This window comes from Vulpes lagopus, chromosome X (assembly GCF_018345385.1).
Source record: "Vulpes lagopus strain Blue_001 chromosome X, ASM1834538v1, whole genome shotgun sequence".
In the NCBI taxonomy this organism is placed as follows: Eukaryota; Metazoa; Chordata; class Mammalia; order Carnivora; family Canidae; genus Vulpes; species Vulpes lagopus.
In genome coordinates, this window is record NC_054848.1 from 18,027,059 (window position 1) to 18,040,475 (window position 13,417).

The 13,417-nt window shown below is 39.7% G+C and overlaps 1 protein-coding gene across 1 annotated transcript in view; it reads left to right on the top strand.

Moving 5' to 3' along the window:
* Window positions 1–13,417, top strand: part of PHEX (phosphate regulating endopeptidase homolog X-linked) — a 204,588-nt gene that overhangs the window by 174,334 nt on the left and 16,837 nt on the right. Inside the window, exons 16-17 of the mRNA XM_041740362.1 lie at window positions 6,335–6,389; window positions 11,888–11,955. Of these exons, the coding sequence (XP_041596296.1) occupies window positions 6,335–6,389; window positions 11,888–11,955 (123 nt within the window). The remainder of the gene's footprint in view (window positions 1–6,334; window positions 6,390–11,887; window positions 11,956–13,417) is intronic.

A 13,417-nucleotide genomic window follows, 5' to 3' on the forward strand; every position in this document is an offset into this window, starting at 1 on the left:
AGCTTGGAATATCATAGGTGCTTAGTAATTTTCAGTGGTCAGTGATTATGTATAGAAATTACATCATCATAACCAAACCCAACTATTCCTGGTAGTTTTTATCATGATATTTAAATATATTAACATCTTCAAAAACAGAGTCCTAGGATATGTTCATTTCATAAGCTGTAGAACTCCCTATTATTACATAGGACAAGTAAAATAATCAACTCAGCAGAAGTAACTAGTGAATCTCACCAAGAAGTATAATAGTGTTGCTAAGATGATACATCAGCAGTAAATCCTGAAATGTGGATTGATATGAGGATTAGCTCAGTAGTATAAGCATACACTTAAGACTTTTGAAAATAACTGTCATAACATGTACTAGAATAAAGCCATGTTAGTACATCAATAAATTCATGCAAAAGACTAAACATCCTATTATTTGACAAAATAATAATACATTGTATTGATACAGTCAGCCCCTTAGCAAAAATACCACAAACACCCACAGTGGAAAAAAAAAACAGACACAGATATGTACTCTGTGGAAATGGAAAATTCAAGTACATCTCTGGAGAAAGCAGCTATAGCAAGTATGGAAATAGATTGAATTAAAGAGGTCAGTATGTACTTTGGCCCACACATTCTCCTTTAGAATCCTGCCCTCCCCACCCCCTCACCATCCCTCTCACCTTCTTTTGAACTGACCTTTATCATTTGGCTCTGGATGTGCCACTTCTGCCTCAGAGGCTCCTGGAGGGATCCTAAGTGAACACATTCACTAATACTAGTTCCTCTAAAGAAGTCAAAAGATAGATTGAATTTAAGAATGAACTGCTTCCAAATTTAGTCGAGTCTGAGTTGTCTTCCATTGTGTTAGTATATTTACAAAAGTTTGCTACAGAGAAAGGGAAGAAGCAGTCTGGGTTTTGAAGTCTGACATGAAGCCTCTCATTTTGTTAAATCTGACCAAATGTGGATACAACAGGAAAAGATGTGCGAGACTGGCCAGAATGGTCCTACAATAACCCCATTTGTAAGTGTCAATATATATATAAAAAAAATCCCTCAAACTTCCACGTAATGTAAAACTTTGGAAAGTAATGCTTTTAAAGTATTTGCTATATGATAACTTTCCTGAATCATACACCTCTGTGGGTATGAAACTTAATGTGGCAGTTACAGGAAAGCATGCAAAGAATATAGGGAAAAGAGAATATATTCATTCAGGATTGTTAGGACCAAAGGACTCCAATCTAAACCAGCATTTTATCTGATTTTTCTTTTCAGCATGTGTCACTACCATGGAAAGGGAGTATATGCTACTTTATTCCTCGGCAGTAGGGAGGGCTAAGAGTACACAGGGGTAATGGAACGTGCATGGAGCTGGACAGGGCTTTTCATCTTGTTAAAATCTACATTTCGATTGAGAGTCTATTGGGGAAAACATGTCGAGGCACTTAAGTTTTCTTGGAAAGCTGTAGCTACAGTTAGGATATAACTTTGTGACTTCAAAGGTCAAATAGTTGAACCTGCCTGGGTTAGTTGCCCACTGAGTATGGCCAGTTGCTTGGTGAACGTGTCTGTCCTGTAAACGAAAACCCTCGAGGTTAGTTCGTCGTTGTTCGCTAATGTGGGAATTGTGGGGAGACTCCAGCAAAAAAGGAAGGTTTGACACAAATAGAAAGCCAAAAGCAGGCCTTAGTGGTTTTCCGAGGCGCAGATCTGAAAAAGAGAACTAAGAAATAATGGGGCTATTACAACATCCAGAAAATAATACTATCTTTTGTTCGAATTTTAGTCTTTGAATTACATAACCACAATTTGTATTTTTGCTTGAAATAGGAATGAAATTTGCTGGTGTTGACAAATGTAAGAGCAGAATGCTACTATGTAAGCTTAGTGAACTGTAAACAATTTTTGTATAACCTTCAGAAGAATTTTCTATAATATATACACGTTTACTTCTAAAAGAATTGATTTTCATTACACAAGTTGGTTACCTTTGACTAGTTAAAATTTACAACATACATTTATGTCCAAAATCCCTTTAACCAGCCACTACCCCCAAGTGTCCCTGTTAGCTCCAGGAAGCAGCCACTATGATCTCTTTGATATGTATTTTACAGACCTTTACTGTGCATTTGCATTCGTGTGCTACACTGATATGGTACTTATCTAAAACAAATAGGAATGGTATGTATACATTTGTATCTGTGCCTTGCTTTCTTCCAACACGTCTTGGAGATTTTTCCATACTAGAATATTAAGACCTACCTCTTTTCATTTGCTACAGAGCAGTCCATAGTAGGTTATGCCGTAATTAAGTCATTTTCTCCTGTTGGACATCTGGTTTGTTGCACACTTTTCTCAGTTATGGTGATGCAGCAGTGAACATATGTAGCCATGACTCCACAGTACACATGAAGCAGGGATTGGGCCGTGGCTCTTGACGTGTGGCTCCCAGACCAGCAGCTTCAGCGTCACAGAGGAGCTGGTTAAAGATGAAAATTCTTAGCCTCCACTCCGGACTTACTAATTCAGAAACCCCGAGTGTGGGGCCCAGCGATCTGTTCAATAAGCCCTCTAGGTGATTCTGATGCATGATAAAATTTGAGGACCACTGGCAGGAATCTATATGTGTCCATATACACATAGATGTGCACATGTACATATACAGTTAGCTCTGCTGCAATGTGACATATCTGTTCCTAAACATCACTGTGTTATACAAAATTGTGCAATAAAAGCCACAGGCTTATGAGAAAAATGGGGTTAGGGACACAACAATCAAAAATGTTATCTATGACACATGAAAACAAAAGCCAGGAGCCTAATAAAAATGATAGCACAGGCTCCTTGCTCAGTGGGGAATCTGCTTCTCTCCTTCTCCCTCTGCCCCTCCCCCTGTTCGCACTATTGCCTGCATTCTCTTTCTCTAAAAATAAATGAAATCTTAAGAAAAATGATAGCACAGTCTTATGCATGTTGTTAAATGAGTAAATACATAAATATTAGAGTGAATATGGCATATTCAGTTGAAAAGACCTGAAGTTTGCTTGTGGGAGTGGGTATTGGGAGGCTCGTAGCTTATGAGTTATGGTATAGTGGTTGAAGGAGGGTGATCGGAAGTTAGAAGGAAAATTTTAACACCAGGTGTGGGTGGCTATGGTTTCTAACACATGTGGTGAACTGAGGTAACTAACTGGTCCATGTTGGGATGTGTGAGTTTTGTGTACTCCTGTGTGGCTCAGTTCATTTGGTCCATTTTTTGCTTTGCATTTCTTGAGGACGAAATTACACATGAGCAAACATGAAATTGCATTTAGGCCCCAATTTTTTCCCCCAGTGTGTCAATCACCTTAGAGTAAATTTGCCTTTTCAATATAAGTGTTAGAGCAGAACTGACTGTACATACCTATACATGTGTTTATATATACATTATGCAGAAAAGGACCATGTACACAACTAAATGCTGGTTTTTCACTGAATATTTTTTCACTCCATATTATCTTTTAGATATTTTTTCCATGTTGTCACGTAGTTACTCATTTTTTAAAAGTGGCATTTAAAGATATGACTAAATTGCTCATTAAAATGCTTGCAACAATTTATACTCACACCAACATGCTTCCTACACCCTGGCCAGTATTACGTATTACTAAATTTACTAATTTTTGCCAATCTAATAGTTACATTTCTTTTTCCTCTCCCTCTCTCCTCTCAGATATATATGTATATCTGTATGTTTGTATGCATAACGTGTCTGTATGTAATATGTAATATGGATATAGGCATATGTATGTGTATAGACACTCATTTACATTGTGAGGATGCCTCCCATAAATAAACTGATAGAAAAAGGAGCTTAAAAAGAAAAAAAGCTTTAAAAGTGTGAAACTGGGGAAGCAGAGGCTGAGATGGATGGAAAAGGAAATAAAATGGATTTGCCAAAAAAAATAACAAACAAGAATAGCCTATTAAAAAGGGAGAGAAGAGAAAATTCCCTTTCTGTTTATTTAGTTATTTTTTTTATTTCTACCTTTGGCAAATACAGTGTATCCACTTCATGAGATAAGATGCTGAGTTGGCCTTGTTGGGCTTTGATCTATCACTGGCCAGTTGACACCTCCAGAACTGCAGCTTACACTGTGAAGCCATTCTTCAGCAAAACAGCCCTGAGGGCATCAGATTCTTGTGTTGATCAGTGTAGGGTTCCATGGCCCCGACAAGCTGAGTAGACACAGCTGATCAGAGGCGTGTGATGGCTGTGGCCTGCGAGTGTGGGGCCCCTCGCAGCAAAAGCCGCAGAAATGGAGGCACATGCAGGTGTCAGATGTCTTCCTGTAAAGAGGTTGGCAGTGGACATAAATGCTTCCAGCTGGGCACAGTACCAGGCAGGAAAGCCATAATGATTTCATAATTAGATCACATTGGTTTATGATCATTGTTCTTATTAGGAAATATCATTGCTTTTTGACGATTTATTGTGTGAGAAGAGACTTTCGTATAAACACTGTGATTTGCATATATATGCAATATATACTTGCATATATATCTCCAAGTTAGAATGACTTACTAAAAGTGATCACCGAAAAAGAGGATGGAATATTGACATAAAGATGCAAAAAAATATAAGGAAGTTTAAAAATTATGAAGATTAATATGATGTTGCCCCTTCAGAGTCATGCGTCTTCCTCTATATGAAAGCAGCAGGAAGACAGAGAACCACTAGCTGGATCCATCTCTGTTTTGCAGTGAGGTTTTTGTACCTTGAAATCTCAAACTGATATTAAGAAAATATAAAGAATAGGTATATAGAATTAACATTTCACTTCTAAATTAAGAACTTGCTTTCCTGCCCTCACTTCTCCTCCTAGTGTCATAGTATCCTCTCGTGGCAAGGAGGTAGAATGTTGAGAGGGAGAGTGAAGAGAAAACATTTTAACTCATAAAAGAGCTTTCAGTCTCACAGGAGCTAGAGCAGTGGCTGTGAAGCAGGCAAGGACACTGCAGAAGGCTGTGCTTGCTCTCTCTCCCTCTCTCCCTCTCTGTTGTGTCTTCTTTCCTGATTGTTAGGACTTATGAATGTAGCTCTTAGGATCAGCCCAGGGTGCAAAATTTGGTGGTGAGTTGCAATACCAAAGCAAAGCATTTCTCCCACTCGTCTGCACAAAGCCAGCTGCATAATTTGTAAGGCCCAATGCCAAATGAAAATATGGGGCCCCCTGTTCAGAAAGCAAGAAGAACAGTTAAAGGTGCTCAGGTATGAAGCTTTGGCCTGCTTTCCATGACCTCTTTTTCTCTAGACTTGTCAATTTTATTTGCAATTTAATGTCATTGTAAGTTGTAAGAAGAATAAAAATTCTAAGTCATCAGCATAATTTTACTGTTCACCTTTACAATGTTAGTTTTAAATTAAAATATAAGAGCTTTTGACATGCGTGTGGAATCACCAAATCACCAAAATTATACAGTTTGTATTTTGTGGCTTAAACATGCACAGATACTTTGTTCTTACCAGGACAGTGGAAACGCTGCACAAAGCTAACCTACCTGCTTTCATGTTATTTCTTAATGCACGTACATTCTATTCACCCTTGCTACTTCTGGCTTGCTGATGAGTAAGGGAGGACTGAAAGGGAAAGGAACTAGGGGTCGCTTTGTCTTTCCCTTTCCTTCTATGTAATTTTCAGTTAATACAGGAAAGTAACAAAAGTAAGAAAGGGTATGATAAGGCCCTGGTCATTCATGTTGCTTAGAATGCCATTGCCTTTCTTTTGGTGATCAAAGCAAATCCTGGTCCCAATGGAAAGAGCCCTTTTGGGGCTATCCAAGGCTCCATCTACTCAATCCTAGATGTGACATGCTTACCTTGTACTCACTTTGAGTCTCACTGAACTTCCACACATTGTGGGCCTAGGGGAGTTCTGTGTTTCTGGGTAGTATCAAGAATGCTGCAGGCAAATGGGGCACCTAGAGGGGGGCCCTTTGACAGCATAGGCTGCATATCCGTGTAGCTGGCCCTTTCAGTATCGGGGGAAGCGTCTGGATAGCCAGAAGTCTCCTGCACATACTGTATGAAGGAGTCCAGTTCACAGCAGGCTGGACAGTGCCAGTAGTGTATTCATGCAAAGTGGTTTCCTCGAAACTAAAGTGATGCACTTATTTCAAACTCCGTTGAATTAATATCATTTTGGCAACAGCTGAATCTGTGAAAAGTGCTCCCAGTTCCACAAGGAGGACCTTTCAGATGGGCCTTTGAAACCTCCAGACTAAAGCTTGAACCAGGTGCTCATTGTCGAATCAATCTCTGTATCCCTTACAATTTTGTCTATCTTTCTCCCAGGGTTTCCAGCAGGAGAGCTCCAGAAACCTTTTTTTTGGGGAACAGAATATCCTCGGTAAGTAAATGAGTGAAGAAGCCAGTTATTGATAAGTAAGGGAGACGTGCTGGTTTGGCAGAAAATAGAATATAAAATCAAAAAAACAAACAAAGCCAGTGGTTGTTCAGCACAGAGATGGTGCAGAACCAGGTGTGGGTCAGTCCTGCTTTTGTCATTTAGGTATTTGTTTTCCTGTTCTTTTTACCAGAGTGTATGACTGGACAGGAGAGGCAACTTCTACACATGGAGCTTTCATTCTTATGCATTTATTCACTTGTGCATTGACTCATAGTACAAATATTTGGACCTTCAAGGATGGTTGGGACTTGAGTTGATGGTGAGGGGTGTAACCCATGGAAGAAATGGAAGAAATCATCTAAGAAGAGAAAAGAAAAGTGTGTACAGAATAGCAAAGATTTTGGTTTGTCTGGTCCAAGTAGTATATGAAGGGAAGTAGTGGAAAAGACATCTGGAAAAGAAGTTTGATATTTGATATTGGAGGGCTGTGAGTGCCAGGTAGGGAGCCTGGACATTAACAAGCAGTAGAAAATATAGAAGGTTTTGAACAAATAAAGATAATCAAATTTGTCTTTAGAAATATAATCTGGGTAGTTATACAATAGGTCAAAAATTGACAGTCTCTGGAGTTAGAGATATTAAAGGTCATTAATACCAACAGATTGTGGACTTAGGTAATTAAGAATTTACATAGTGGGAATTCTGATAATATTAATTGTTGGTAGTATCACCACTTTTATTATGTGCTTTGTATGCTCTGGTGCTTTAATACGCAGAAAATTTAGTCTTGCTTTTAGAAGTTTAGGGTCTTGTGTTTCGGTTTGGACAAATGACAGTTGAGATATTTTGTAGGTTAAAAACATATGGGATCACATACATATAAACATACGAGAGATGTGGTAGCAATGTTTTGATTTGGACTTCCCCAAGAGCAGACCCTATGACAAGGATTTGAGTTCAAGGAGTTCTTATGAGAGGTGACAGCAGAAAACACCAGCAGGGGAGCAGAGATGGCAGACAGGGAGGGAAAGAAGCCAATAAATTGTGTTGTATGAGTTTTCTATGGCTTCCAGAATTAGGACAAACTTAATGGCTTAAAACAAAACCAATTCATTAGCTTATAGTTCGGTAGGTCAGAAGTCCGCCCTGGGTCTCACTGGGCTAAACACAAGATGTCGGCACAGCTGCATTCCTTTCTGTAAACTGTAGGGAAGAATTTATTTCCTTGCCTTTTCTAGCCTCTAGAGTTGGCCCCCATTCCTTGGTTCATGGCCTTTCTTCCATCTTCCAAACTAGCAACGTTGCATTTCCCTGACCATAGATCCATAGTCACCTCTCCTTCTGACTGTCCTCTTCTGGCTTCTCCTCCACTTTGAAGGACCCCGGTGAGTATATTGGGTGCACCCAGATAATCCAGGGTAATCTCCCTATCTTAAACTCAGAGTATCAGCAACCTTAATTCCCTTTTGCTATGTCATAACATGTTCATGGCTTCTGGGGATTAGCATGCAGACATCGTTGGGTGCCATTATTCTACCTACGACCTATGTGTTTCCCAGTCTGTTATCACTGTGAGCAGCTGGGGCTCGGTGCTGCTGGGGAACTGTACAACAGGCTTCAGCATAATCCCACCTCAGTGGCTGGGGAGCCGGGTTGTTCAGCATCCAGCTCACCTTCCCGCATTGATTTGAGGGCTGCCACCAAGTGTATTAAGTCTCTGGCATTGCCTAGTCCCAACCAAGAGGGCTCTGGTAGCCAGAACAAATCCTCAGACAACTAGTTTCAGGTGTTGGCAATTGGAAGCTGTTGGATTGGTGTGCTCATACACGGTGAGTGCCGACGCGACCAGGAGCTGGCATCAGTAAAGCTTTAGGGAAGCACTCTATTAGCATAAATGAGAATTCTTTGTTTGTATTAACCAAATCCATTAATATCATCCCAAGCCTCAGCTGCAAAGTTTTTTTTTTATTAGCGTTCAGATAGTTGGAATTGATTTTCCCTATCATTCAGATTAAAAATTTACATATATTTCTAGAAAACTAAAGATCTAGGTTAAATATCCTCTAGGTTTCCTTCAAACTAAAAATGTCCTAGGATTCTTTGATTCTGCTTGTCTTTAGCAGTTCAACTGAGCTTCCATTATTGTGGTTATGCACCTAGAGACTTGGAAATAGTCTGATTAGGTTTTAAAGTTACTGATTCAGTGAATGTGTTTATTGGGTCTGTGAACATGATTTTCTGATCTAAAAGTCAAAATCATAGAAACCTCGGAAATAATATTAGTGTCTATGAGTGCAGCCCTATGCTGAGCCATGTTTGATACTTGAGTGGGAGAGAGAGATTTGTATTTTTTCCCTAAAGAAGCTCTGTGTCCTCACTGAAGCCTTCCATCCTCTATTATGATAGCTGCTTAATGAATAATTATTAAGCATCTTTTGGGTATGTGGCATTGGAAAGATGGAGATGCTGAAGACATGGGAATCACAGTCCAGTCAGATGGCTTCCATGCATCTGTTTTGGATGGATAGCCTCCAGACCCAGGGAGTAGGTATCCTTTGTGTTCTCACTGGTTAGCTTAGTCCTTCCCTGATTGTTGGGTCTAATTATGGGGACACGGACAAGCTACATTGTTTCTAGAAGAAAGGATCAGGATCATAAGTGGCCTAAGACAACATCCCAAATTGTGTGTTCCACAAAGTAGTAACAGAGGTAAGTCATCCTCCCTTTTGTTTTGGAGAATTACAATACTCAGCAGCATAAAAATGTGCAAGCAGTTCTCTGTAAGAAAGAAACATTTAGATGTGCTTAAGCCAGAGGTTCCTGAAGTCTCCCCTTTCCTTGTGTTTCGGAAAATGCTGGTCTAGAATTCACAGTTGAAGAAAAACAACTGAAAGAACTTGAGGACACTTGAAGGGGAACCCTATAAGTGTCTTCACATTTTTGAAGGAGAGTTAAGGCAGCAATTTACTGTGTTCGGTGGGGGTGGTGGCGTGTGGTCAGAGGGTATTCAGATAGAGACTGTAGGAGACCAGTAGGGAGAAGACAAAGGAAGGAGACTGCAGATCAGTGTTAGGGAGAGCTGTTTTATTTAGAACCATCTGAAAAGGAAATGGTCCTCCTCGTGAGCTCCTGGTCATTGGAAATCCCAGGAGAAGTCCTATGACTATTGGAATGGGTTTTTATAAAGGAAGCCCATGCCTCTGCTAAGGAGTCGAAGTAGATAACCTGAAAGCCGCTTTCAAATCAGAGATTTTAATGAATTTCTGAATCAGGCACAGAGTAGCCCTTACTTGTTGACAGCGTGAGATCATGGTTGCTGCAGGCAGCGGCCTGGCTGTCCTCTTGTTGACAGCAAAATCCAGTGCATACGTTAAACCCATGGGGTAGTGAGAACACGAGAGAGATTGAGTAGGTGGAAAAATTGTCATTTTTTCCATTTCACTTTTGAAAGGCTCGATTTTTCTCTGCAACACTCTTCTTGTTTCTGGCCAGCCAGTCACATTTTAAAAGGCATTTGAGTTTATTTATTTATTTTTATGGCATGCTCATTTAGTAATGTCCATTGACAAAACGGAAGATGTGACTTCAGCATTATGAAACATTATCATTGCAAGGCTCAGTCACATAAAATTACTTTTTCTTGTCCCCTGTCCAAAGGATCATGATTACGAGACTGAGAATTGGAACTTACAGTGATTCAGTCATTTTCTGAATTCTTTATTACCCTTTGCAAATAGGAAGCTCATTGGAGCAGCCCCTGTTAAGGGACATTTATTGCGGAGCAGTTGCTATAAGCTTCCATTGTCCATTCCCTAGGTCTGTCCAGTCACCAGCATTGACCAGGGGTTGTAGAGGACTGAGTACTCTGCCCAGGGCTGAAAGGCATAAAAAAGGGGCAATGTTACAGGCTGCATATGATAGCTCCTGCTGCAGAAACCAGCACTATGTAAAATTACAAGTTTGTCCCACACTGCCATGAGAGCTCCATGATTGAAATGCATAATTTTACTCTTACTTCCTTAATGAAGGTTTGCAATGATGTAAAAACAGTAGGAAGCGTTTTTTCAAATGCAAATTACCTTGCAGGAAAGAAATAACAAAGGGAAGAATTGCCACCAAGGGGAAAAATTAAATCTTACAGCACTTCCTTGGGTATAGTTGAGACAAACAATTAGCATGTTAAGGATCATTATGTCCTGTAATAACATGTTGCTTCAAAAATTTTCGTTCTTCCCACTTATGGGTCCTTTCCATTTGCCCGGGTGACTTTGATGTCACTTGTCAGGCGCCAACTGCGAAATATTTTTAGCATAATTGCGAATCTCAGAAAGAATCCTCATAACAAGGATTTTAAATTGTCTTTAATTCTCATCTACATGTTAAATAACTAAAATAAGTTACATGTAGACCTATCACTTCCTTGAAATGGTAAAGTTAATTAACTGATTAGTTAAATCATTGTTGCTTTCTTACTGTATACTAGGTACAGAGAATTTAGCAGTGATCAAGTAGATAAGGGTTTGGCCTTCATGGAACTTGTAGTTGAGAGAAAGGGTCTCAGACACACACACACATCCAGAAGCCTCCTTATGGATTTCTTCATTTATCATTAATGTACTCTGTTTCAGTTATGTATGGCTACCTGACCAAGTGCTACCGAACAACCACTCTTGGCTCACAATTCTGCAATTTCCAAACCTGGTTAAGGCTTAAGGATCATTGCCATTCACTTGTGAGCTTGTCTGTCATAGAAGCAAGGGGATGCGACTACCTTTGAAAGCAGTGATCCCTTTCAATCTCTGTTACTTTTTTAAGATTACATTTGGGAAACTAACTTCTAACTTCTGAGTCTATAGTGATTTTCTTAAAGATTTTATTTATTATTTGACGAGAGAGAGAGAGAGAGAGAGAGAGCAAGCACAAGCAGGGTGAGTGGCAGAGGGAGAAGCAGGTTCCCTGCTGAGCAAGAACCGCCCCCCCCCCAATGTGGGGCTCAACGTGGGGCTGGATCCTAGGACCCTGGGGTCATGACCTGAGCTGATGGCAGCTGCTTAACCAGTTGAGCCACCCAGGTGCCCCTATAGTGATTTTTCAACAGGTTCTCAGATAAAAAAATAAATGGTATGTTTACTGGCAGGATCTTTTCAAACCCTGCTGTTGCTTTGAATGTTTATAGATATAAACTGGCTAGAGCAGATACAGAATCATAGGAAACCTTAGGGCTGGAAGGGACTTTAGAAATTTTCTCTTTCATATCCCTAAAATCCTACATAGGATCATAGTGACAGTATTAGAATTTATTTTCTTTGCCCATTTCAATGAGAAAGAAGGGTGTGTTTAGATTTTTTAAAAAATAATTTTGTGGATGTGGTTATTAAGTTGTTATTACTGTGGTTACTAGAAAACAGATTATCTTGGCTTTCATTGAAGAAAATCAAAGGATTATACTCTGAGATTCATGCTTGTAATTTTCTCCAAATTACATATTTACACCATAGATCTCTGAGTTATGGAGCTATAGGAGTAATTGTTGGACATGAATTTACACACGGATTTGATAATAATGGTAAGTACTGGTTCCGTTGTATAAGCTGCCACTTTTATGATAATGTTGATGATATGGATGTTAATTGTTGCTATTATCTTTGCATAGTGGCATCATCATAGACTGAAGATTATCCAAAGCAGTATGATTGCTGATTGAAAACTTTCCCCCATGTCTTGCTGTGATAGCTTGCCATAAATAAATAATTGTTCCCATTGGTGATGGGCTAGCATGAAAAAAAGACCTTGTAATTTCAGTGAAATTAGCTTTGCATTTAGATCAGATTGCTATAGCTGCCACGAGCGTTACACGAATTGCTTCATAGCTTCTCCCCTTTGTCATTTTTTTTATTCACCATCTTGAGATGCTGTCCCTGGAGGTGTGAGCTCTGCTCCCAGGATGATTATAAATGCTGCCAAGTGAGGACTCACCCAGTTAGGACTCTGGAGCTTGGCTGCCTTATCCCGTTATACTATTGCAAGGATTATGCAATGCTTAAGCTCTGTTTTTCTCTATCCTGGCATGTATTCAGAATTTTGTTAAAAGGCTACGCTTTCCTAATAATGTATAATATATAAGAATATGCTATGTATCCTGATGACATTTAAGCACAAGAACAGAGTATGACATAAACTACTGAAATTAGCACCCTTTGAGAGTCATCATTTTTCATCAACACTCCTTTCGCCTTTACCTTTGAGCATTATTGAGAGTCACATGAAATGTCCAAAATTTATGAATTAGCCACAAATTACAATCATATTTGTATGATTGTGTGGCAGATTCAAGAAGCTGGCTGGCACAAGGCAAGGTTGTGTAGAAGGACCTCTTTCTTCTAAGCTTGTGGGGTCTCCGACATCCTTTCTTGGATGCCTACGCCAGGGCCAGACTCTTTTGGTTCTTCTCCTTCTGGACAGTTCTTCCTGTGCTCCCAGCAGCCCTTCCTGAGTCGCTTAGGGTTTCTATTTCTCTGGTGTCTCCCCTCCCTATTAAAATGTAGCCGCCTTATAGTCATCACAATCTCCAGAGCTACATTTTCTATCTTTGCATGTTTATCTAAGATGAGGATATTAGCTAAGAAACATAACCCAGTAGTGATCTCTTGGTTCTGGGGCTTTCTTCCTGGGAAATATGAAGTACAGTTCTCCTCCTGAATCTTTTGGAGGCCTTCTGGAGCCATTCTCAGAGGACATGATCTAATGATGGCAATTTCATTCTGTAACCAATACTTAGAACAGAGAGTTACATGGTTAACTACATACCTAGTAACTGTTTAATGATTGGTTGGATAGTGTGTGGAGGACAGTGAGTCCATGCTCTCCCTGGGGTGTTTGTAGTGGCATCCACCCTTGCCAAAGAGCTTTGGATTATTTCAATTAACACATTTGCTTTGTGGACTTTTGTATAAGCCCAGTGAAGAGTCCTTTGCATAATTAAGTTTAAACCAATAGTAATCTTGAATATAAACGATAGTCCAAATCTA